The sequence below is a fragment of the Procambarus clarkii genome, chromosome 76, assembly GCF_040958095.1.
Source record: "Procambarus clarkii isolate CNS0578487 chromosome 76, FALCON_Pclarkii_2.0, whole genome shotgun sequence".
Classification (NCBI taxonomy): Eukaryota; Metazoa; Arthropoda; class Malacostraca; order Decapoda; family Cambaridae; genus Procambarus; species Procambarus clarkii.
In genome coordinates, this window is record NC_091225.1 from 19899854 (window position 1) to 19927417 (window position 27564).

Sequence of the window (27564 nt, forward strand, 5' to 3'; positions counted from 1 at the left end):
CTCAGTGACCCCCGCGGCCCGGTCGTCGACCAGGCCTCCTGTGATTACTTAAATCAGTTAATTTATTGAATAACTGATAATCTTATCTATTAATTGCCGCCATTTTCCCTAGTTCATCTGCTTATTATTTTTTATTGCATCTTTATTGACAAAATTAAATAAATTTTGCCTAATTGGAGAAATACAGTTAGGCCTATGATACAGTGAAGACGCTATTGTACTGTATTTTAAAGTTTCAAAAAAGATATATTGAATTTATTTAAATAAATCTCTTTCATCAGCAATAAAAAAAAACTGAGGTTCAAGATTACGAAATTTATTGAAATCATAAAATACATCAAAAAAGGATAGCGTAGTTTGGGCTATTTCTACTTGCACAATCGGGGAACCGGGGATCGAATCCCGGGACAGAAATGATTGGGTAAGTTTTCTTTCACTTAATGCCTCTGTTCACCTAGCAGTAAATATTTACCTGGGAGTTAGGCAGCTGTTATGGGGTTACATCCTGGGGGGGGGGGGGGGACCTCAATATAGCATATACATATATATACACAGGCTGCTTGTCCCAGCACAAATCAATTATTATTACTAAACCTGGGGAGATTGTAACCTCCAATTAGTAAGATTAACTCAGATAGGTAACAGCCCCGCTCCTGTGCCAGGTAAGTCCACTAGGGGCTCACCATAGCCCGTGCTACTTGGAACTTTTTGTTCCTAGAAGCTGAATCTTAAACAACAACAAATCAGATAGGTATACGCGATCTAAATGGATTGGAGGGGACTGAGGGAACCTAATCCTTTTAGGTAAGGATTAGAATCTCCCACTAGCCTAAACTGGAAGCTTTAATCTCTATAGCTTATCTGTACGTCGTAGTAATCCGGTGGACAGTTGGACCTGGTCTTAATCCGGGTCGGAACGGTAATCCTAGTCCGTTGGTACTAATCTGAACCCGGTATCTACCCCTTGGTAATCTTGTAATCCCTGAGATAATCTCCTGTTAGTGTAGTAAGGATGACTAAATCTCTCACTCCCTCTCTTCATAGCTCCTCTCAGAGGGATTTATAGCTACTGATCGATTTAATATTTTGTGTTCAACGTGAACAATGGTCTAAATGAACAAATCCACAATAGCCGTGACGAGGGTTCGAACCTGAATAAGCCCTTGTGGATGTGTTCATTTGATGCATCACGCTATTGTGATTTCTGTGTGTAAGTGATCTAAAATGTTCAGTGCTTCGAGAGGTGTTCATTTGCTTAGATGTTCATTACTCCAGATGTTCAGTTATTTCGCATGACTAATGGTCGAAGAACTCCCAAGGCATGAAGGTCAGTGTATGGAATGACATTCTTCAGTGTCAGGATTGTGGGAAATGTAGAATGAACGTAGGGATGTGGGCTGGTGGAGGCAGACTCCATACATAGATTGTGGAGTGGAGGAAGTAGACTCAAAATAGGTACCAGTGGAGTGTTGGAGGCTGACTCCATTCACGGATTGTGGGGGTGGATTAGGCACACTCCATTCACAGATTGTGGGGTGGATAAGGCACACTCCATTCACGGATTGTGGGGGTGGATTAGGCACACTCCATTCACAGATTGTGGGGTGGATAAGGCACACTCCATTCACGGATTGTGGGGGTGGATTAGGCACACTCCATTCACAGATTGTGGGGTGGATAAGGCACACTCCATTCACGGATTGTGGGGGTGGATTAGGCACACTCCATTCACGGATTGTGGATGTAGATAGACTCCATTCACGGATTGTGGATGTAGATACACTCCATTAACGGATTGTGGAGTGGTGGCTAGCACACCGGAACTCAACGGCACTCAACTGAGGGTTGAGTGCCGGGGCCCAATAGTTGAAGCTCATCTCTCACTGGAGGAGCAGTTAGCACACACATACACATCTCTCAGAACCTTATATACTCAGCATGTCACCTCTAGCATAGAAGGCATACTTCATCAAACACAAGACAAACTTTGAGAAAGTTCAGAGGTATGCCACCAGACTAGTCCCGGAGCTGAGAGGTAAGAGCTATGAGGAAGGACCACTGGAATTAAACCTCCCATCACTGGAAGGTAGAGAAGTTGTGAGAGACATGCTTACCACCTACAAAATTCTCGGAGGAATTGACAGGGATAGATAAACTATTAAGCATAGGTGGAACACGAACAAGGGGACACAGGTGGAACACGAACAAGGGGACACAGGTGGAACACGAACAAGGGGACACAGGTGGAACACGAACAAGGGGACACAGGTGGAACACGAACAAGGGGACACAGTTGGAAACTTAGTAACTAGACTCAAGAATCCATAAACCATTAGATTAACAGTCGAGAGGCGGGACCAATGAGCCGAAGCTCGACCCCCCAGCAAGCAGAACTAGGCGAGTACACACCTCTACAACACCCTCTCTGGTTCTCCCTATTTGCATACAACAGTGAAAGCCCAAAACATAAGCAATGTACCTGGTTGATACCTGGTTGATACCTGGTTGATACCTGGTTGATACCTGGCTGATACCTGGTTGATACCTGGTTGATACCTGGCTGATACCTGGTTGATACCTGGTTGATACCTGGTTGATACCTGGTTGATACCTGGTTGATGGGGTTCTGGGAGTTCTTCTACTCCCCCAAGCCCGGCCCGAGGCCAGGCTCGACTTGTGAGAGTTTGGTCCACCAGGCTGTTGCTTGGAGCGGCCCGCAGGCCCACATATACCTGGTTGATGGGGTTCTGGGAGTTCTTCTACTCCCCAAGCCCGGCCCGAGGCCAGGCTCGACTTGTGAGAGTTTGGTCCACCAGGCTGTTGCTTGGAGCGGCCCGCAGGCCCACATATACCTGGTTGATGGGGTTCTGGGAGTTCTTCTACTCCCCAAGCCCGGCCCGAGGCCAGGCTCGACTTGTGAGAGTTTGGTCCACCAGGCTGTTGCTTGGAGCGGCCCGCAGCAGGCCCACATATACCTGGTTGATGGGGTTCTGGGAGTTCTTCTACTCCCCAAGCCCGGCCCGAGGCCAGGCTTGACTTGTGAGAGTTTGGTCCACCAGGCTGTTGCTTGGAGCGGCCCGCAGGCCCACATATACCTGGTTGATGGGGTTCTGGGAGTTCTTCTACTCCCCAAGCCCGGCCCGAGGCCAGGCTTGACTTGTGAGAGTTTGGTCCACCAGGCTGTTGCTTGGAGCGGCCCGCAGCAGGCCCACATACCCACCACAGCCCGGTTGGTCCGGCACTCCTTGGAGGAATAAATCTAGTTTCCTCTTGAATGTATTTACAAAAAAGCCCCAAAAAAAAGCACACACACATTTAATATGCTGTTTTAGATAAATGGCGGGGAGGAAACCTTGCTGGTGAGCGTCGCATGTGGGGAAATTTACGGGAAGAGAACGTGAGAGTCATGGAAATGTGGAGAGGGGGGAAAAAAAGAGAGGCTAGGGAAAGTTGAGAGAATTTCCCCTAACGCTACAACATATGTCTACCTGCTGACAGTCTTGGGAGGAAATATATGAAGCCTAAGTTTCCCCTCATTGTTGAATAAGTTAGTGACTCATTGCATATATATATATATATATATATATATATATATATATATATATATATATATATATATATATATATATATATATATATATATAATTGAGAGGCGGGACCAAAGAGCCAGAGCTCAACCCCTGCAAGCACAATTAGGTGAGTACAGCAGGATCCACAGTATGTATCTATTGTTGACCAAATTTGCCAATTTTGATCGAGTCAAAATCGACTTGAGAATGGTCCAGGACGGACCGAAACGTCGTCGTCCCTTCACCTTCTAGTGCGTGGTCTGGTCAACATACTTCAGCCCCGTTATTGTGACTCCTCGCCTGTATTTAGGGTCAAATCAAATCTCGCATGTCAACAAATGGGATTATTATGTCAGTTGCCACAGTGTAAGTAATTTAATATACAAAATGTACTGCATAATTGACCCCTTTGTTGATTGGAATAGGATTCACATCTGCTTGGTGACCAATCCAATATTTGTGTTACTTGCGTAAGAAATCAACAGAGCAGGTTTTAATGGAGTTTTTTTCATGTTTTGTTCATGTTTTTTCATGTTTTGTTCAAGTTTTTTCATGTTTTGTTCATGTTTTTTCATGTTTTTTTCATGTTTTTTTTCATGTTTTTTCATGTTTTTTTCATGTTTTGTTCATGTTTTTTCATGTTTTGTTCAAGTTTTTTCATGTTTTGTTCATGTTTTTTCATGTTTTTTCATGTTTTTTCATGTTTTTACAGAGCAGGTTTTTTCATGTTTCATAAAAAAGTACTATTGTTACTGTACGACCACTAATGCACCTTCATGACCTGACCTGACCTCAGGCAGTGACCTTGTCCGAAATTACTAAATAAAATATTAAAATTAAATAAAATATTACAAGTTTGGCAAAACGAATAATCTTAGCTACCATTTTTAATCTATTTAAGAGGTTACTAAGATCTATTTGCACACTATTCTATGTCTTCTGGTGTCTTAGTATCAGTCATTTGGGTAACAGGGGCATAGGGTGAAAGAAACTCTGCCCATTGTTTCTCGCCGGCGCCTGGGATCGAACCCAGGACCACAGGGTCACAAGTCCAGCGTGCTGTCCGCTAGGCTCCCCTAGGGGCTATATACTGGGGCCTATATTGCGCCATAGATGTGGGTAGGCCTACTTCTCACATTTCCAATATTACCATTGCCTCTTTAAGAACTTTTGGAAATAAGAACATAAGAATAAAGGCAACTGCAGAAGGCCTATTGGCCCATACGAGGCAGCTCCTCTAAATAAGCCTTCTGAATGCAACATAAAAACCTACATGACACCAAGTCTTTATCATGCAGCTTTGGCATTCGAATTAGATGGACAAATTGGATTAGATGAAGCTGTTGAAGCTAACTCCATTCAAAATTTCAAATGTAAATATGTTTGGAAAAAAAGTTGGAAAATGCAGCCTAAGCTCCTTAGGAACTGAAAAACTACCCAGCATGCAAATCTTGGTGATTGCATATAGGTGAGAGTACACACACACACACACACACACACACACACACACACACACACACACACACAGGTGGAAACTGAGTGCCCAAATGAGCCACAGAGATATTAGAAAGAACTTTTTTAGTGTCAGAGTGGTTGACAAATGGAATGCATTAGGGGGTGATGTGGTGGAGGCTGACTCCATACACAGTTTCAAGTGTAGATATGATAGAGCCCGATAGGCTCAGGAATCTGTACACCTGTTGATTGACGGTTGAGAGGCGGGACCAGAGCCAGAGCTCAACCCCCGCAAGCACAACTAGGTGAGTACAACTAGGTGAGTACACACACACACACTCACACACACAAATCAAACTCTTACACAGTTTCAAATGTAGATATGATAGAGCCCAGTAGGCTCAGGAATCTGTACACCTGTTGATTGACAGTTGAGAGGCGGGGACCAAAGAGCCAGAGCTCAACCCCCGCAAGTACAACTAGGTGAGTACACACACTCAACCAAAGACATATGCTTACAAAATGAGAGAAAAAAAACAGGTTAGCATTGCCTGAAGAGAGAGAGAGTTTAGTCATAAGTTTCAGTCAATTACACACAACTCATACATTTCATACATTTCATACATTTCATACATGGCAGATGTATAACTATATAGAGCATAGAAGGAGAGTCAATCATTTCTCCTAAGAATAGTGAAATTGAAATTAAAATCCTAATTTATGGTTCATTCTTGCAGGGGTTCGGACACTGACGTGTGAGAGAGAGTTAGGCACGAACTGAACTGATGTTCGTGCGGGTGTGTGTGGCTTTGGTCTTAGTGAACTGTAGTGGTCAGGAGTCGGCACAACTCTGGTGACCGAGATTAAGGCTCAATGCAGCTCTGATGACGCTATCGGTAATCCTATTAATTAATCCGCATTTTTGGTCACCTCTCTTTGGTTAAGGGGTTATTATCTCTCTCTCTCTCTCTCTCTCTCTCTCTCTCTCTCTCTCTCTCTCTCTCTCTCTCTCTCTCTCTCTCTCTCTCTCTCTCTCTCTCTCTCTCTCTCTCTCTCTCTCTCTCTCTCTCTCTCTCTCTCTCACTCTCTCTCTCTCTCACTCTCTCTCTCACTCTCTCTCTCTCTCTCTCTCTCTCTCTCTCTCTCTCTACCCAACCACTTGGGCTGGACGGTAGAGCGACGGTCTCGCTTTATGCAGGTCGGCGTTCAATCCCCGACCATCCAAGTGGTTGGGCACCATTCCTTTCCCCCCGTCCCATCCCAAATCCTTATCCTGACCCCTTCCCAGGGCTATATAGTCGTAATGGCGTGGTGCTTTCTCCTGATAGTTCCCTCTCTCTCTCTCTCTCTCTCTCCCTCTCTCTCTCTCAAGAAATGTAAGTCTTTGTTTGCTAAATACAGACCAATAGTTGACTCAGTAGATATATTAATACATAAAGAGAGTGACGTTAAACCATCACTGAAAGGAATTTAAGATAACCAGTGGTGAGGTAAGGAAGCACATGCTGAAACCAGACGTGACGAAGGGTGTTGATCTAGACAGAATCTCACACTGGATATCAAAAGAGGGAGCAGAAGCACTGTGCTAGCCACTCTCTTTGGTGTACAATAGGCCACTGGAAACAGAAGAACTACCAGAGAGTTGGAAAACAGCTAGCCAGGGGCCTCGTAGCCTGGTGGATAGCGCGCAGGACTCGTAATTCTGTGGCGCGGGTTCGATTCCCGCACGAGGCTGAAACAAATGGGCAAAGTTTCTTTCACCCTGAATGCCCCAGTTACCTAGCAGTAAATAGGTACCTGGGAGTTAGTCAGCTGTCACGGGCTGCTTCCTGGGGGTGGAGGCCTGGTCGAGGACCGGGCCGCGGGGACACTAAAGCCCCGAAATCATCTAAAGATAACCTCAAGATAACCTCAAGATAACCTCAAGATAGCTCTCATAGTCCCAACATACAAACAGGCATTAAACTACCGGCCAGTATCTCTTATCTTGTAAAGGTTATCTTGAGGTTATCTTGAGATGATTTCGGGGCTTTTAGTGTCCCCGCGGCCCGGTCCTCGACCAGGCCTCCATCCCCAGGAAGCAGCCCGTGACAGCTGACTAACACCCAGGTACCTATTTTACTGCTAGGTAACGCCCGGGATGGAACCCGGGACCACAGGATCACAAGTCCAGCGTGCTGTCTGCTCGGCCGACCGGCTCCCCTAAGGAGGTCAAGGAGAAGATTGTGAGAAAAAAACTAGTAGAATATCTAGACAGAAGAAACTTTATAACTCACCACCAGTGTAGGTTTAGAAATGGTAAATCTTGCCTTAACAAAAATAAGAGAAGAGAAGAATGGGTAGACTGCACATTTTTGGATTGCCAGAAAGCCTTTGACACAGTTCCCCATAAGAGATTGGTACATAAGTTAACAAGCAAGGATGGAGGGAATTATCAGGGGGAAACAGCCAAGCCATTACGACTATATAGCACTGGGAAGGGGTCAGGATAAGGATTTGGGATGGGACGGTGGGAAAGGAATGGTGTCCAGCCACTTGTGGACGGTCGGGGATTGAACACCGACCTGCATGAAGCGAGACCGTCGCCCCATGGTAGCTGAGTGGTGGTGGGGAAGATGGTTGCTTGATAATGGTAGCTAGGTGGTGGTGGTTGGGGGGGGTGGTGGTGGGGGATGATGGTAGCAGGGAGGTGGTAATGGTAGCTAGGGGGGTGGTAGTGGTGGTGGTAGTTATCGTATTAGTGATTCCGGACGATAGCCGAGCCCAGGAAAGGGAGGGGGGGGGGAAAGGGCGTTGCTGTAGAACTAAATAAAGACTCATTCTCAGCTCAACCCTGTGACCTGCCCAACCAGTATTGTGTGTGCGTGTGCGTGCGTGTGTGTGCGTGTGCGTGCGTGTGCGTGCGTGTGTGTGCGTGTGTGTGCGTGTGCGTACGTACACCAAGAAGACCCAACTCTGAAGCAAAAAGGAAACTTAGATAACCTTAGAGCTTTAGTAAATACAAATCCACTTTGAATACCATCACGCACTCAAGGTCCTCCAATGAGCGGACCAAGATGTCAATACAGACCCTAAGGGTACAGTTGATAGCAGTTTAGACTGTATTGCGTTTATGTATCAGGAAGTTATTCTTGCTTACTAACCTGTATAGCCAGTTGCCAACAATACAATGTTGCTGTTTTTATTACATACAGAAATCACAATTGCGTGATGCATCAAATGAACAAATCCACAAGGGCTGTGATGAGGATTCGAACCTGCGTCCGGGAGCAGAATCCTCGTCACGGCCCTTGTGACGAGGCTTGTTTTTGTTGTTCTTACGTTGTCAACACTAAATTGACGAACCTGTCAATCAAACCTGACGAACCTGTCAATCAAACCTGACGAACCTGTCAATCAAAACTGACGAACCTGTCAATCAAAACTGACGAACCAGTCAATATCAACTGACGAACCTGTCAATCAAAACTGACGAACCTGTCAATCAAAACTGACGAACCTGTCAATATCAACTGACGAACCTGTCAATCAAAACTGACGAACCTGTCAATCAAACCTGACGAACCTGTCAATCAAACCTGACGAACCTGTCAATCAAACCTGACGAACCTGTCAATCAAAACTGACGAACCTGTCAATCAAACCTGTCGAACCTGTCAATCAAACCTGACGAACCTGTCAATCAAAACTGACGAACCTGTCAATCAACTGACGAACCTGTCAATCAAAACTGACGAACCTGTCAATCAAACCTGACGAACCTGTCAATCAAACCTGACGAACCTGTCAATCAAAACTGACGAACCAGTCAATATCAACTGACGAACCTGTCAATCAAAACTGACGAACCTGTCAATATCAACTGACGAACCTGTCAATCAAAACTGACGAACCTGTCAATCAAAACAGAAACCTGTCAGTCAAAATTGACGAACCTGTCAATCAAAACAGACGAACCTGTCAATTTCAACTGACGAACCTGTCAATCAAAATTGACGAACCTGTCAATATAAACTAATTTAACCTGTCAATCTCCCGCGATTAACAGGTGTGAATTATTGCTTACAAAATCAACACTTATGACTTAATTCCCCAATAACATAGTTACTGTTATTTCAATTACAAAATACTACAGGATACAGGGAAACTAACATCAAGTTGATACAGCCCAACAAGATACAGCCGACATGTATCATGTGTTCCTATGTATTAATTTGATTTGAATAATCAGGGCAAAGCGCCATTAAGTCGTTAGGATTAAATAGCACTGGGAAGGGGGTCAGGATAAGGATTTAAGATGGGATAGGAGGAAAGGAATGGTGCCCAATCGGTTAAGTAGTTGAACCGGTATTAGGCTTTGTTTAATAATGCATTGGGTGAACTAGAAGTTATTTAAAAGAACCTTATAACTATGTGATCAAGCGACCTGTTGGTGCAGGCATCAGGAGAGGCTGGTAGACTTATTACATAGAAAATATTCTGTAACCTAATACATCAAACTAAATACAAAACAAGAACAAAACAAAAAAAGGCTCGTGATCAACCAGGCTGTGATGTAGGTGTCGTGAGCATCTGGTCGACCTCTGGCCTTATATTGACCCCTTATTGACCCTCTTCCATCCCAATCGATTGTAATAACCAATAGGAACGTGATCAATAATGGAATGGGGGAAGGGAGAGGGATTTATAGATGGAAGGGAGAGAGGGAGGGAGAGAGGGAGAGAGGGAGGGAGAGAAAGAGGGAGGGAGAGAAAGAGGGAGGGAGGGAGGGAGGGAGGGAGAGAGGGAAGAGGGAGGGAGAGAGTGAGGGAAGGGGGAGAAAGGGAGGGGAGGGAATGGGTTTATTCCTCACCTATTCCAATTAACAGGTAAGGAATAGGGTCTGGGAGGGGAGGGGGGGGGGGTTGTTGTGAGAATGGAAGAGAGTAAGAAAGGGAGAAGAGAGATGAAAGGGACAAGAAGAAGTGGAACAGACGACAAAAGAATTAAAGAGGAGTGAGAAGGCTAGAAATGGATGGAAGTAGGCTTAAAACGGGAGGGAGATGGAAGGGGGAAGTGGGAAGGTTGGTAGGTTGAATTGGGGTTGACAGTTGGAAATATGGAAAGGGTGCAGTGGGAGGGAGTAGCAGTAATTAGCGTTGCCAAACAAGAGGAAAGGGACAAAAATGATGGGAGGAACAGTGAGAGGAAACAGATGGAAAGGGGGTAGAGAAGAATGTAAAATTAGGGAACAGGAAAAGGGAAAGAGAGGATAAAAGCAGGAAATGGAAAGTGATGATGATGTGGGTAGCATAGGAAGAAGACAACTAATTAATTCATTAATTAATTAATTAATTAATTAATTAATTAATTAATTAATTAATTAATTAATTAATTAATTGATCTCCTTAATTGATCGTCGACACACAGAACAGTGAAAAATTTAAAAAAAATTCTCCAAGTTGATTCTCCAAATTCTCCAAGCTTTGATTTTTTTCATCGTTATGTTAGTAAAATAGACTCAAAAAATCCCGCATTGTGAAACATTTAGATCCCTGTCAACTAGAACACGTGAGCCTATCGCTCAAGACACAATTTCCTGCTTAGTGAAATCCCAATAGAGTGAGACATCTATGAGAAAATATATGGAGCTGTGCGATAGACTCAAACTCCCTTGTATTTCCTCCCTTGAATGTATTTTTTTCCTATCTGATAACAATGAATAAAATTAATTTAATTTTTAATATAAACATTAATTCAAGAGAGGGGAAAACGAGGCATTCCCCTTTGGAATAGGTGCTAAGGGGGAGGGAGGGAATGGGTAAATTTTAAATAGGTAAAAAGGGGGAACAAACCCCCCCCTACCCTCCCCAACCTTCGGTATTTTTGGTGAGGGTAAAGGGAAACTCCCCTTTTCTCTCTCACCCTTCCCTTTTACCTCCCTACCTCCTAGAGAGGGGAGAGATGTGAGGGGTAAGGGGAGATGTGAGGCTACACTGCCAGTGAGGGGAGGGGGGTGCTGGCGACCAATCAGAGAGAGTAATTACCCCTTAGTCCGGCAAAATTACGTTCAGATTTCCCCTCTAAATTTCCCCTTAGATCACTAGCGACGGAGCAAGATGGGAGACACTTTTCTTGAGGACGGGGGAGACTTAAGGGGAAGAGATGAGGGGAAATGTAGAAGAGATAGGAAAGAATGAATGAAGGGACCATTTTCATTCCTAATATCTACTACACTCCCCAATAGGAAGAAAACCCGCTGGGTTGTTCATCCTCATCCTGCTCGGTTCATCACAACACTCCCCCTCCTCCTCCCCCCCCCCTACAGGGCCACAACCCCCCCCACCATGACCCCTTGTGACGTCTAACAAGCATCAACTTACCACAGGCATAACACAAGCCTGACCTGTGGCGTCAGCCGAGGTCAATTGAGGTCAGCCGAGGTCAACTGAGGTCAGCCAAGGTCAACTGAGATCAGCCAAGGTCAACTGAGGTCAGCCAAGGTCAACTGAGGTCAGCCAAAGACAACTGGGGTCAGCCAAGGTCAACTGAGGTCAAGCCAAGGTCAACTGAGGTCAGCCAAGGTCAACTGAGGTCAGCCAAGGTCAACTGAGGTCAGCCAAGGACAACTGAGGTCAGCCAAGGACAACTGAGGTCAGCCAAGGACAACTGAGGTCAAGCCAAGGTCAACTGAGGTCAGCCAAGGTCAACTGAGGTCAGCCAAGGTCAACTGAGGTCAAGCCAAGGTCAACTGAGGTCAGCCAAGGACAACTGAGGTCAGCCAAGGTCAACTGAGGTCAAGCCAAGGTCAACTGAGGTCAAGCCAAGGTCAACTGAGGTCAAGCGTTGTTTGTTTACGCTGAATTGCCCTTAACTGCCAACTTTTGGTTATATCATCGAATACAAACAACCGAACTATTTGGAATGTTTATGTCTGACAATGCAATATTTACTGAGTTATGTATTTGTCCATTAAACAGTGTAATAAGAGAAGAAGAGAGAGGAGAAGGATGGAGAAAGAAGAGAGAATATAGGAAGAGTTTGAGAGAAGAGGAGAAAGGAGAAGAGAGCTCATAAAACTCCGGTGAACAGGATAATGAGGCAAAAAAAAAAATGGGTTCACGTGGGCACAAACTGGGCAAGGGAGCACCTAACGGACTGGTGCCCAACAACTTGGACGGTCGGGGATTGAACGCGGACCTGCATGGATGAATATATATAGGGAGCAGATAAGGATCAGTCTAATTGTCCCTATCTACTTGGTGGTCGAACCCGGGCTAATAAGTGGGTGTGTGGGGGTTATCTTGAGGTTATCATGAGGTGATTTCGGGGCTTAGCGTCCCCGCGGCCCGGTCCTCGACCAGAGCTCCTTTCTGTAACCCCCCCCCACAGGAAGCAGCCCGTGGCAGCTGTCTAACTCCCAGGTACCTATTTACTGCTAGCTGAACAGGAGTGAAAGAAACTCTGCCCATTTGATTCCGCTTCCACCGGGAATCGAACCAGGAAGCTTAGGACTACGAATCCCGAGTGCTGTCCACTCAGCCGTCAGGCGGGAGGAGCGCTAACCGCTACAAAACTCAAATCGTGTGTTTTGCAACGCCCTGACCTCACCACAGCAAGACCAAAACTCACCATCCGTATCTTGTTTACTAACTCGGAACTAAATCACATCCGCTATTTTATCCTTCCCCCGAGTTTAATATAATTTTCTTGTTGCCTTTACTTTATCGTCGCATATTACTGCATTATTCTTGCCCCTTTATTTATTTTTTTGTTTCGTATTAATTATTGGTATTTATGCTGTTCCATCCCTGGAAACACAAACCGAAACTGTCTCTATTTTCCGCTTGTTACAACTTGAAATAAAGTTGTTACATCTTGGCTTAACGTGTTTATGACGTATTAGAACGTTGTTACAACTTGCTATATTGGTTGTTATAACTGGTTAGGAGGTGTTAAAACTTGCTCGAACGTTGTACCAACATCGTAGTTTCGGTGTGTGTTTGGTGGGATCTCATTATCTGTGCACTCTGTTTCGTGATTATTATCTCCCTCCTATCTGCCATATTTATCACTATCTACCTTGGTAACTAATTGCCAGTTAAGCTCCCCTTTCTGCTCTGTTATCCTCTACCCCTCTACCTCTACCCCTCTCCTCCTCTTCCTCTACTTATCTCAAACTACCTATCCAATTACATTTTCTCAAACCTGGGATTAAAATTGTGGATGGAGTTGGCTTCTATGTGGATGGAGGTGGCTTCTATGGCTTTTATGTGGATGGAGGTGGCTTCTGTGTGGATGGAGGTGGCTTCTATGGCTTCTGTGTGGATGGAGGTGGCTTCTGTGTGGATGGAGGTGGCTTCTGTGTGGATGGAGGTGGCTTCTATGGCTTCTGTGTGGATGGAGGTGGCTTCTGTTTCTCGCTTCCGCCTGTGTCCTCTTTCCCTACGTTCTCTCAATTTAAAGACTTTTCTTCTCCACTGTGTCTATTTCATTCAGTAACTTGTATGTAGTGAACATTTCCCCTCTTTCGCCTAGAAACGACCTAAGACCTATTTTAGGTCGGGAAATACTCTTGTGACAAACCTCTACATTCAATTTTGGGTTTCGTGCATCCAGGAGGCCGGCGCTGCATATTTTAGTACTGGTCTTACGTATGTTGTACAGATGGTCTTGGATGAATCTTTGTTTGGGCTGTTAAACAATGTTTTTAATCAGCTATCCATATGCTGGCTAGCGTTTGATGGACAGGAAGGGTAAAAGATAAGGAAAACAGAAGAATAGCGATTCTATCCCCACACCACACACATCCTATCCCCTATCCCCTCCCCCCCCCTTATCACATCACCAGGGGCCAGATTCACGAAGCGGTTACGCAAGCACTTACGAACCTGTACATCTTTTCTCAATCTTTGGCGACCTTGTTTACAATTATTAAACAGTTAATGAGCTCCGAAGCACCAGGAGGCTGTTTATAACAATAACAACAGTTGACTGGCAAGTTTTCATGCTTGTAAACTGTTTAATAAATGTAACCAAAGCCGTCAAAGATTGAGGAAAGATGTACACGTTCGTAAGTACTTGCGTAACTGCTTCGTGAATCTGGCCCCGTATCTTCCTTGCCCCCCCCCCTCTCCCCCCCACTCACACCCCCACTGTTCTTACCCACAATAACCCCACAACCACAACCTCCTTACGGGTTCGCCATAGCCCGTGCTACATGGACACTTCGTTCTGAGTAGCTAATTCTACAACAACAACCTCCTCTCTGAGGGGCCTCGTAGCCTGGTGGATAGCGCGCAGGACTCGTAATTCTGTGGCGCGGGTTCGATTCCCGCACGAGGCAGAAACAAATGGGCAAAGATTCTTTCACCCTGAATGCCCCTGTTACCTAGCAGTAAATAGGTACCTGGGTGTTAGTCAGCTGTCACGGGCTGCTTCCTGGGGGTGGAGGCCTGGTCGAGGACCGGGCCGCGAGGACACTAAAGCCCCGAAATCATCTCAAGATAACCTCCACCACTTCCACTATTACTCTCAACAACCCATAAACCACTCCAGTGACCCTGGTTCATCTTAAATTGATTTTCTAACCGCATCTTATGGTAAAAGTTGAAGAGAAATGAGGTTCTAAAATCCGTTCCTTACCTGGTTGATGGGGTTCTGGGAGTTCTTCTACTCCCCCAAGCCCGGCCCGAGGCCAGGCTTGACTTGTGAGAGTTTGGTCCACCAGGCTGTTGCTTGGAGCGGCCCGCAGGCCCACATATACCTGGTTGATGGGGTTCTGGGAGTTCTTCTACTCCCCAAGCCCGGCCCGAGGCCAGGCTTGACTTGTGAGAGTTTGGTCCACCAGGCTGTTGCTTGGAGCGGCCCGCAGCAGGCCCACATATACCTGGTTGATGGGGTTCTGGGAGTTCTTCTACTCCCCAAGCCCGGCCCGAGGCCAGGCTTGACTTGTGAGAGTTTGGTCCACCAGGCTGTTGCTTGGAGCGGCCCGCAGCAGGCCCACATATACCTGGTTGATGGGGTTCTGGGAGTTCTTCTACTCCCCAAGCCCGGCCCGAGGCCAGGCTTGACTTGTGAGAGTTTGGTCCACCAGGCTGTTGCTTGGAGCGGCCCGCAGGCCCACATACCCACCACAGCCCGGTTGGTCCGGCACTTTTTAATATAGAATAATCTGGGAGTCGCTAATGAACCCGTGTTATGTAAACACACATACCTGGAACTGCCACATATAACACACATATATATATATACACATGCATTAGAGCATAATGTAAGTCTTGCGATGATTTCGGGGCTCAAACGTCCCCGCGGCCCGGTCTTCGACCAGACCTCCAGGTACAAGATGCATAAAAATAACATAAATTTCGGAAACGAATAAAATGTACACAAACACACACACACACACACACACACACACACACACACACACACACACACACACACACACACACACACACACACACACATATATATCGGGGTCCAAGAGCTTAAGCTCAATCCTGCAGGCACAAATTGCTGAGTACGTACACACACACACACACACACACACACACACACACACACGGGACCAAAGAAACAAAGCTCAACCCCCGCAAACACAAATAGGTGAGTACAATTAGGTAACTACGGTGCCTTCAGAGCAATATTTACAACCTACGCAGGACCCTACCTCGAGTGTGCAGCTCCGGCCTGGAATCCGCATCTGAAAGAACACAAAATGAAGTTATAGACATCATAGAGACAAACATCATGGTTTCCTGTCGCTCTGAGGGACTTAACTATAGTGACGACTGAGAGCAAATGAGCAAGAGTTGTTGATGCTGTAATTTCGGGGCTTAAGTGTCCCCGCGGCCCGGTCCTCGACCAGGCCTCCACCCCCAGGAAGCAGCCCATGACAGCTGACTAACACCCTGGTACCTATTTTACTGCTAGGTAACAGGGGCATAGGGTGAAAGAAACTCTGCCCATTGTTTCTCGCCGGCGCCTGGGATCGAACCCAGGACCACAGGATCACTAGTCCAGCGTGCTGTCCGCTCGGCCGACCGGCTCGACTTGAACGTGGTGCAAATACTGGAAGACTTTAATAGACTTGACAAAGTAACATTGTTCAGCATATGGAACAGTTGAACTAGACGCCACGCTCCAGACTCGTGGACCTAGGGACCGGGGTTCGATCCCCGCACCCCGCCGGATGCGAGGTTGGAAATGTATACACAGAGTTGGAAATTATACATAGTTGGAAATGTATATACACACACATATCAAGGGAAGCCCACCTAGAGGAATAGACACACAAATTTATATTATACAAAAAATCAAATAAAATTCGCTTCTAAGGGGAAAGAAATGTACAAAATATGGAAGTAATATGGAAGCTTCTCCCCCTCTCCTTCCCCTCACTCCCCCTTCCCCTCACTCCCCCTTCCCCCTCACTCGCCCTCCCCCTCACTCGCCCTCCCCCTACAATCCCCCCCTCTCGTGACCCCTCAGTCAACAACCCCCCCTCTCTCCCCTCGGGCTATTTCCCCTCGCGGCGCCGCTTATATAAGATGACTGACAGACACACAGCACCCTCATTAACCCTCTCCCAGCGTCCTCTCGACTCACGCCGACAAAAGGGACGGAAGAGACAGGAAGGGAGGGAGGGAGACAGAGAGAGAGGGAGAGAGAGAGAGAGAGAGAGAGAGAGAGAGAGAGAGAGAGAGAGAGAGAGAGAGAGAGAGAGAGAGAGAGAGAGAGAGAGAGAGAGAGAGGGAGAGACAGGGAGAGAGGGAGAGACAGGGAGAGAGTAAAACAGAAGCATTAAGGAAAGACATACAGACAAACACACAAGAATAACGTCTCAAAAGATCTATTAAGCAAACTGAAGCCTCTTAATTAACCCCCCAAAAAAACACTTACTATTTAGAAAGGAAAAAAGTGCCAAATAAAAGTTCCAGGATGAAAAGCAATTTGAGACGGAGGAAAGTTTTGGGAAAATGATTTAGGGAAAGTTTCTCGAATGGTAAATTGAGAGAGAAAGGTGGTATGAGTTCTGTCTAATTTTCTCATTGTCCTCTTATGGAATAGGGACCTCTTAAGTCTTTAGAGAGAGCTCTTAACCTCCTTTAATTCCCACCTACATCAACACCTACCCACCCACACACACACACACACACACACACACACACACACACACACACACACACACACACACACACACACACACACCTACACACCCACACACCCACCCACCCACCCACCCACCCACACACACACACACACACACCCACCCACCCACACACACAAACTCCCACCCACATCAGCAATCTAGTGTGGGTGGGTAACTAGATATTTTAAAAGTTATATCTACCAGTGTTGAAATGCAATTCTGACTTACACATATGCATATACATATGTACATATATACACATATATACGTAATGAAATCACATGGGCATGATATATCAATCAAAATCATTTTTAAGAAATGGAGCGACTTGTACTGCAAAACAGGCATCTGGAAGTGACCAAATCGGGCGTTCGAATCCACCCCATTACCTCAAAATGATTGCCATACACATATATACATATACAGTATATGTAGAATGACAATGTTAACACGTCTCATCTTTGATGACATAAAAGGTTCTGAAGCAGAGAGTTCTCAGAGACACTCTAGATGAGTCATTTAGAGTTAGAGTTCAGAACCCGAGATAGAAGAATTTGAACAGACGACTAAGATGTTCACCTGAAGGGGGTTAAGAGTTTGGAATAACGAAGTTGCAGTCCAATGGAGGAGGGGAAATGAAGCCCAAATTGGAAAGTGGCACTCCCAAAGAGGGGAAAATTACAGCTTCAAAGGGGGAAAGTGACATTTTCAAGGGGGAAAGTGACATTTTCAAGGGTGAAAGTGACATTTTCAAGGGGAAAAGTGACATTTTCAAGGGGGAAAGTGACATTTTCAAGCGGGAAAGTGACATTTTCAAGGGGGAAAGTGACATTTTCAAGGGGGAAAGTGACATTTTCAAGGGGGAAAGTGACATTTTCAAGGGGGAAAGTGACATTTTCAAGGGGGAAAGTGACATTTTCAAGGGGGAAAGTGACATTTTCAATGGGGAAAGTGACATTTTCAAGGGGGAAAGTGACATTTTCAAGGGGAAAACCGCAGCTTGCATAACACCTTCCCTTACAAGATCTTCAGAAAGGAGAGCATCCTTAAAGGAGGAAGTTACTTCCATTCTTCCCTTTAACATCCAAAACTGTTGTAATATATATACATATATATATATATATATATATATATATATATATATATATATATATATACACACACACACACTTTCATGGTCTTGCTATTAAAATTTAAGGAGAAGTTAAGACCAAATTACAAATCCAATTTACCGAGCTGGGAAGAATTTGAATTTTCTTTCCCAGATTATAAAGGTTAAATTTACTTCATTATAAGAATAAGACTGGGAAGGTGGAAGACAAACCGGTTTCGTGTAAGCTAAGACAATTACCAGGAGCAAACGCTAAGCCAGTTTGACTATATAGTACTTGGAAGGGGTATGAGGACAAGGAGCTGGGGTATGAGGACAAGGAACTGGGGTATGAGGACAAGGAGCTGGAACAAGAGGACAAGGAACTGGGGTATGAGGACAAGTAGCTGGGGTATGAGGACAAGGAGCTGGGGTATGAGGACAAGGAGCTGGGGTATGAGGACAAGGAGCTGGGGTATGAGGACAAGGAGCTGGGGTACGAGGACAAGGAGCTGGGGTATGAGGACAAGGAGCTGGGGTATGAGCACAAGGAGCTGGGGTATGAGGACAAGGAGCTGGGGTATGAGGACAAGGAGCTGGGGTATGAGGACAAGGAGCTGGGGTATGAGGACAATGAGCTGGGGTATGAGGACAAGGAGCTGGGGTATGAGGACAAGTAGCTGGGGTATGAGGACAAGGAGCTGGGGTATGAGGACAACGAGCTGGGGTATGAGGACAAGGAGCTGGGGTATGAGGACAAGGAGCTGGGGTATGAGGACAAGGAGCTGGGGTATGAGGACAAGGAGCTGGGGTATGAGGACAAGGAGCTGGGGTATGAGGACAAGGAGCTGGGGTACGAGGACAAGGAGCTGGGGTATGAGGACAAGGAGCTGGGGTATGAGGACAATGAGCTGGGGTATGAGGACAAGGAGCTGGGGTATGAGGACAACGAGCTGGGGTATGAGGACAAGGAGCTGGGGTATGAGGACAAGGAGCTGGGATACGAGGACAAGGAGCTGGGGTACGAGGACAAGGAGCTAGGGTATGAGGACAAGGAGCTGGAACAAGAGGACAAGGAACTGGGAGACGACGAAGGGAAGGAACAGTGCACATCCACTTGGCCTGACCGGGTACAATGCCGGCCCTCGCTTCCTGCAGGTCGGCGTTCGATCCCCAGATGCTCCAAGTGGTTGGACACCGTTCCTTTAGTAAGTCCTATCCAAGATAATGGGTTACATTCCTTCCAAGTGCCATATTGCCTCCCACAGGACCTGCCTCCCACAGGTTAGTGTAAACAGGACCTGCCTCCCACAGGATAGTGTAAACAGGACCTGCCTCCCACAGGTTAGTGTAAACAGGACCTGCCTCCCACAGGATAGTGTAAACAGGACCTGCCTGATATAGGCTGTTCCAGCAAATATAATTCGTACAAAATATTAGAGGGATTGGAGGTGAGAAGATAATGAGGGGGAGAAAGATAGTGAAGGGTGAGAGAGAGGAGAATGGGAATGAATGGGAGACAGATGGAATGAAGAGGGGACGTGAGGAAACAATGTGGAAGGAAGAATTCTCGAGGGGAAAGTGAAGGCATTGAAAGGGAGTGAGGGGAAAAGGGGGAATGGAATGAAAGGGTATATATGTGGGAAAGGGGTTACGTAATGGGACGGGGGTAAAAAAAAAAAAAAGAGATCTTACAAGATGAGGGGTATTTTATATGCTTCATTATAAGTGATAACAATGATGCTTCATAGTGATAAGATGATAGTGATGATAGTGATAAGATCATAGTGATGCTTCATAGTGATAACAATGCTAATGTAGCTTCCCCTCTTTCCCCTCTCTTCCTACGAAACAACCTACTTCCCCAACTACCTATGAACCCTTTCCCTCAATCCCCCCTCCCCCCCCCCAACTCCCCCCTCTCCCCTTTCAAAAGGCTCCCCACAGTGATATAAGATGTTACAGGGAAGGGGTATAACTTCTTGCAAGGAAAAGGGCAGAGTTTGTTGTTGTTAAAGATTCGCTACTTGGAACAAGCAGTTCTAAGTAGCACGGGCTATGGTGAGCCCGTGGGTTGGGGGCAGAGAGGTACTCCTTGAAGGGGGGTCCGTATACCTCCTCGTCCTTACAAATGTTGTAGCTTCATCTGCAATGTCATTCTTTGGTACTTGTACTCGCGGATGGTCGATGGCCACCAGTCTATGACTCACAGTATAAATATTTCTATGTCAGATCAGAGAGAGAGAGAGAGAGAGAGAGAGAGAGAGAGAGAGAGAGAGAGAGAGAGAGAGAGAGAGAGAGAAAGAGAGAGAGAGAGAGAGAGAGAGAGAGAGAGAGAGAGAGAGAGAGAGAGACAGAGAGAGACAGAGAGAGAGAGAGAGAGAGAGAGAGAGAGAGAGAGAGAGAGAGAGAGAGAGAGAGAGAGAGAGAGAGAGAGAGAGAGAGAGAGAGAGAGAGAGAGACCCCAACTGCTTGAGTCAATAGGAACATGGTTATCACATCACCACCTCCACTCCTGGCTATCTTTTCGTGGGGAAGACGATGGCATATTCCTGGGAACAACACTCTTGAGACGCCCCCACAGGAAGCTGTGAGCCGCCTCCTCTTATCCCCAGTCGAGGCAGTATTGACCCTTAGGCGCCGCTTTAATAATATCCCAACACCCGGTGGTCAATACGACCACCACTACCACAACTAGGGGGTGGTAGGCACTGTCCCCCAGTCGTCGCTGATAAAGGCGAGGTTGATATGATGTTATTGACCTATGCTCACTATCACTACCATCGCTAACCCTATCCTCATTACCTCCACCACAAGCACCATCACAACCCCTATCACCATCCCCACTACAACCACCCAATTAACCACCATATCTATCACCACCACCCCATCTACAACACCACGGCTATCACTACCAGCGCCACCATCACCACCATTGCTTCAAACATTCTTCACCATCACCATCACAGTGCCCTCTAACACAACTCCACAACCACCACTGTCACAACTCACCACAATAATGGGTTCATGGGGTTGTTGGGATAACAAATGGAACTCTTAGGAGTATAAATACTTACTAATATATCTTAAACCATTTACCTATGTCCCTCCCTTACCCCAGACCATTCCCCCTACAAATTTGGGTAAGGTTAGCCCCAATCTCAAACCCACGAAAATAGTGAAAAATAACAGTTTGCCTTTCCTGGATGTGCTAATTCACGATGAAATTAACACGTGATTAACAATGTGACAATGTCAGACCATGAAGGATTAAGCTATGTATATCAAGAAGTTTTTTTTAATATACATGTATTGTTTAATTACGAAAATACTGTTAGAAAACTTAGAATTACAAAATACTTTCTAAATACTATAATAGGTTCTATAAAGGGCAAACATCGGAAGATTTTAAATTTAGAATTTTTTCGCAACATAAATACTCTGTAAGACATGGCCAATTGTCTAATGCTTTGTTCATTTGTCAGAAAGTTCTCACCAAACTGACTGGGAGGTTATCTTGAGGTTATCTTGAGATGATTTCGGGGCTTTTTAGTGTCCCCGCGGCCCGGTCCTCGACCAGGCCTCCACCCCCAGGAAGCAGCCCGTGACAGCTGACTAACACCCAGGTACCTATTTACTGCTAGGTAACAGGGGCATTCAGGGTGAAAGAAACTTTGCCCATTGTTTCTCGCCGGCGCCTGGGATCGAACCCAGGACCACAGGATCACAAGTCCAGTGTGCTGTCCGCTCGGCCGAGCCATCTCTCAGCCGGGAGATGGCTTCTTTAATAACAAGCTGTATAGGTATTTTCAATAGAAACATTAACATATCTGCTTTAATACAAATTACAAAATCATGTAATTTGAGCATTAGTAGTGGTTTGTATTAATTTATATCCATTTCTGATTGATTAGTTAAAACACGATTTGAGTAAGAACATTGATATTCATTTATCTAAATAATACCTTATTGATATCTCTTATCTCATTAAAGACATTGTTATTCACCTCATTCCTGTCTCTATATCCACACCACTGAACTGTCAATACATCCTTTTGAAGATTGTTAAATACGAAAATACTTAAGGAAATTCCTGTCTTAATCCTTTCCTCGTCGTCTGATATTGTCATATGTATATGTATATGTATATGTATATGAATATGCATATGTATATGTATATAATATCCGCAATATATGTATCTCTACAGTGTTGTATATCTTTCTCCGTTGCCTCAGACCAAACACAAAGTCAGACCAACAGACCAATACAAGACCAACATTACAATAGATCTGGTCTCCCAGGGAGCCGGTCGGCCGAGCGGACAGCACGCTGGACTTGTGATCCTGTGGTCCTGGGTTCGATCCCAGGCGCCGGCGAGAAACAATGGGCAGAGTTTCTTTCACCCTATGCCCCTGTTACCTAGCAGTAAAATAGGTACCTGGGTGTTAGTCAGCTGTCACGGGCTGCTTCCTGGGGGGTGGAGGCCTGGTCGAGGACCGGGCCGCGGGGACATTAAAAAGCCCCGAAATCATCTCAAGATAACCTCCCTTCTCGCCATAACAATTACAGCCGTGAAAACACTCGAACCTGATCAACCAGGCTGTGACTCATACGTCAGGCTGCGAGCAGCCGCGTCCAACAGCCTGGTTGATCAGTCCGGCAACCAGGAGGCCTGGTCGACGACCGGGCCGCGGGGACGCTAAGCCCCGGAAGCACCTCAAGGTAACCTCAAGGTAAGGTAACCCCCTCCCCCATCTCGCTACACCTGGTTGACAATTAAACACTCAAATGTTCCAATAAAACCCCCTCCCCCTCCTCCCCCCCCCTTCAGTAACCGGTGTTCTACACTCCTCCCATTACACCCAGATGAGAAGCATGCCTCAGTTTACACTAATAGGGAGTGTAATTGGACGTAGCAATTTCCCTATTTTTGTCACCTCATAGCGTACACATTTTTACTTCCGCTAAAGGTTATTACTTGATATTTAAGCTATGTAGCCGTAACGGCTTAGTGCTTTCTCCTGATAATTAGGCCTAGGGAGTGGGGGGGGGGTCGAGCCTAAGGTAATCTTCAGTCATCATCTTCATCACTGTAGGCATCTTCACTACCCACGAATCATCATCAGATCTCGAACTGACGAAGAGACGTTTTCTTTCATGGGTGACTGACATAAAATAAAAAAAAACCGCTTATTTGTATGTACTCGGCCCCAGACGCCAAAGAGTCTCATGATAAAAAAGATTTTAAAAGTCCTACAGATTAACAGCATACACAACTACGGGCTCACCATAGCCCGTGCTACTTGGAACTTTTTGTTCCAGGTAGCGAATCTTAAACAACAACAGTGTATATATTCCTAAGATTCGTCTGTGTGTTCGTGAATCTGTGTCATACGAATCATTAAGAAAATCCACCAGGGCTATGAGGGGGGCTCGAACTTACGACCCAGGCATTGGCAAGTCGCATATGCTACCACTACACCATCGTGGCCTTATAAAAGTCCTCCAACCGGATTTCTAATTTATTTATTCAACCGGATTTAGAAAACCGATTCGAGTCATGTTACTTTGAGAACAGGAACAGTAACTATAGATATCTTTTAACTTTTGATTAAAGTCCCTATGTTGTTCCTTTTTTTTACTTCGAGGAGGCAGGTCGGCGTTCAATCCCCGACTGTCCGTAAGTGGTTGGGCACCATTCCTTTCCCCCGTCCCATCCCAAATCCTTATCCTGACCCCTTCCCTGTGCTATATAGTCGTAATGGCTTAGTGCTCTCCCCTGATAATTAAAAATTCAGATACTTTTATAAATAACTATTAAAGCTTGTTACTTAAAGAATATTAACAACATAAAAGTGAATTTTGATTCACGTGTCTTTTTAGGACGGTAAATGAACATTCTCTGTAACACAGCAGATATAAAAATATATTAAATCTTGTTTCATAAAACCCCGAATCCACAAAAATTTCACTTGTGATTTTAATAAGTAAGTGAGAGTCTGGGAGAGTCCATTAGCAAGAGAGGTCACTAATTACTTCTCCAGCGAACACACACACACACACACACACACACTGAAGGAATGGTCCAACAAATGGTTGTTAAGAGTTTAACCCAACCAAATGTAATGTAATGAAGATAGGTGTAGGGAGCAGGAGGCCAGATAAAAGGTATCATCTGGGAGAGGAAATTCTTCAGGAGTCAGAGAAGGAAAAAGACTTGGGGGTTGATATCACGCCAGACCTGTCTCCTGCAGCACATATCAAGCGGATAACATCAGCGGCATATGCCAGGCTGACCAACATACGAACGGCATTCAGAAACCTGTGTAAAGAATCATTCAGAACTTTGTATACCACATATGTCAGGCCAATCCTGGAGTATGCAGCCCCAGCATGGAGTCCATATCTAGTCAAGGATAAGACTAAACTGGAAAAGGTTCAAAGGTTTGCCACCAGACTAGTACCCGAGCTGAGAGGTATGAGCTACGAGGAGAGACTACGGGAATTAAACCTCACTTCGCTGGAAGACAGAAGAGTTAGGGGGGACATGATCACCACATTCAAGATTCTGAAGGGGATTGATAGGGTAGATAAAGACAGTCTATTTAACACAAGGGGAACACGCACAAGGGGACACAGGTGGAAACTGAGTGCCCAAATGAGCCACAGAGATATTAGAAGGAACTTTTTTAGTGTCAGAGTGGTTGACAAATGGAATGCATTAGGGGGTGATGTGGTGGAGGCTGACTCCATACACAGTTTCAAGTGTAGATATGACAGAGCCCGATAGGCTCAGGAATCTGTACACCTGTTGATTGACGGTTGAGAGGCGGGACCAAAGAGCCAGAACTCAACCCCCGCAAACACAACTAGGTGAGTACAACTAGGTGAACTAGGTGAGTACACACACACACATACACACACACACACACACACACACACACACACACACTGGTGGAGGCTGACTCCATACACAGTTTCAAATGTAGATATGATAGAGCCCAGTAGGCTCAGGAATCTGTACACCAGTTGATTGACAGTTGAGAGGCGGGACCAAAGAGCCAGAGCTCAACCCCCGCAAGCACACATAGGTGAGTACACACACACACACACACACACACACACACACACACACACACACACACACACACACACACACACACACATACACACACACACACTCTCTCCACTCCTATTTACCATCACTTAAAAATTTCAATTTAGACCCCAATTCCCCTAATGCAGGCTTTTTGGAGTATTTCTCCAGGTCATCCCTGAGGCTCAAGTGATAGCCAGAAGACGTTTGTGAGGGGGAAGGAAGGGAAGGGGACTGTCAGGAGAAAGCGCCATTAACCCACCAGGACTACATAGCCCTGGGAAGGGGTAGTAGTAGGCATCCTTCAGTCTCGGGAGACTATGGAGTTGCGCCCTAGTTGTCAATCCTGGTGCAGCGTCTGGTGTGACTGATGAGGCCAATCCGAGAGCACCGTCGGAAGCAACCCCTGGCGTCACACTCTTCGCCAATCGAGCAGAAGACTTAAAACCGGTAGACTGTCGCTTCCCGTGTTGGTTCGACGCTGTGAGGCGAAGCTGGAGTGTCCTCTCCAGGGCGCAAAGCCTGGGTAGGTAGATATGGAGGAGAAGCTGTTACCCATGCAGCAGGTCCCCCCTCTCCACGTTGCTGAAATTATCCAATAGAGAGGCAAATGCCAATACGCATGGTTCCAGCAACGTCGCAGGAGCTGCCAGAACGAGGTCGACGTCAACAACGAACTGCCTTAGGGGCTCCAACTCCGGATTTTTCCTCGAGGTTGACTCCTGAAGCCTTCCCAAAAACAAGGGTATGGCCGCAAGGCAGCGGAGGTTTAAAATCAGGGTTTTCCTTCCCCTAGATGGGCTGCCTTCCCAGGCTATCGAGTCCCATCTACCCGGAGCAGCTGGTTTTAAGGCGCCAGAGGCACGCCTTAAGAAGGGGTAAGGATAAGGATTTGGGATGGAACGGAAGGGAAGGAATGGTGTCTAACCACTTGGACAGTCGGGGATTGAACGTGGACCTGCATGAAGCGAGGCAGTCGCTCTACCATCCAGCCCAAGTGGTTGAATGAGTCAACAGGACCTATAGATGAGTCAACAATGAGTCACGTCCTCTCTCTACTTATTGATGATGAGGAGACGTGAGAGGGAAGGGAAATGAGATAAGAGGGAAAAGAGAGAGTACATGAAGAGGGAAGAAATAAGGAAAAGGCACCAAGGGGAATAGAAAGGTGAACAGGATAACAAGGAAACAACGAAAAGGGGAGGGAGAGAAATAGAATAAAAGGAGATATGAAGTGAGAGACAAGAACCGATGGAAATAAATGTAATATACATATATATGTGTATAGAATTTAATACATATATGTATCTCCCTGGTGTATGTATACATAGAGAGCGTGTAATATGTGTAAACATGTAAATATAATTGGTGACTGAATAATTTACGTAAATATCTGTTTAGACAAGAGGTCCGGAAAGTGGAGTTGGAGACGCCCCTCTCACTTTAATGGAATAGACGGAACGTGAGACCATTGTTAACACCTTTCCTCTCTCTCTCTCTCTCTCTCTCTCTCTCTCTCTCTCTCTCTCTCTCTCTCTCTCTCTCTCTCTGAGGAGATCAGAAAGACATGTGGTGGAAAAAGCAGGAAACAGATAGAAAGGGATAGATAGAGAAAAAAAGGGGAATGATAGATAAGAAAACTAGAAGAGGGGAGACAGTAGGGAGGATGTACAGTAGAAGGGGGGTGGAAGATGGACCAAATGTGACGGAAGGGGGAAGAAGAGGTTCTCGATTAAGAAAACGATGGCTGAGGTTATGTGAGAAGATGGAAGAGGAAGAGAAGGCATAGGAGTAAGGGTTGAAGCAGGTGGGATAGACAAAGGGGGGGGGGGTGGAATGGGAATAAATGAACATCGCGAATGTGGGAGAGAAACCTAGCAAGAAGAGGTAGAAAGAGAAAGAGAGAGAGAGAGAGAGAGAGAGAGACAGAGAGAGAGAAAGAGAGAGAGAGAGAGAGAGAGAGAGAGAGAGAGAGAGAGAGAGAGAGAGAGAGAGAGAGAGAGAGAGAGAGAGAGAGAGAGAGAGAGAGAGAAAGAGAGAGAGAGGAGAAATTATACAATATTGCCATTGACGAATCAAAAGTTCAAATTGGAAGTTTAAGGGGACAAATTAACTCGACATAGCGGAACAAGCAGGAACATCGGAGGAGACAGGAGCAAGGAAGCAAGTAGAAGCAGGTAGAACCAGGTAGAAGCAGGTAGAACCAGGTAGAAGAAGGTA

The 27564-nt window shown here is 45.8% G+C and overlaps 1 protein-coding gene across 1 annotated transcript in view; it reads right to left on the minus strand.

The window, feature by feature from the left end:
• The window catches only part of LOC138357205 (uncharacterized), a 156651-nt gene that overhangs the window by 122822 nt on the left and 6265 nt on the right, over window positions 1-27564 (minus strand). The window contains exon 2 of the mRNA XM_069313859.1: window positions 15676-15708. Within this exon, the coding sequence (XP_069169960.1) occupies window positions 15676-15708 (33 nt within the window). The remainder of the gene's footprint in view (window positions 1-15675; window positions 15709-27564) is intronic.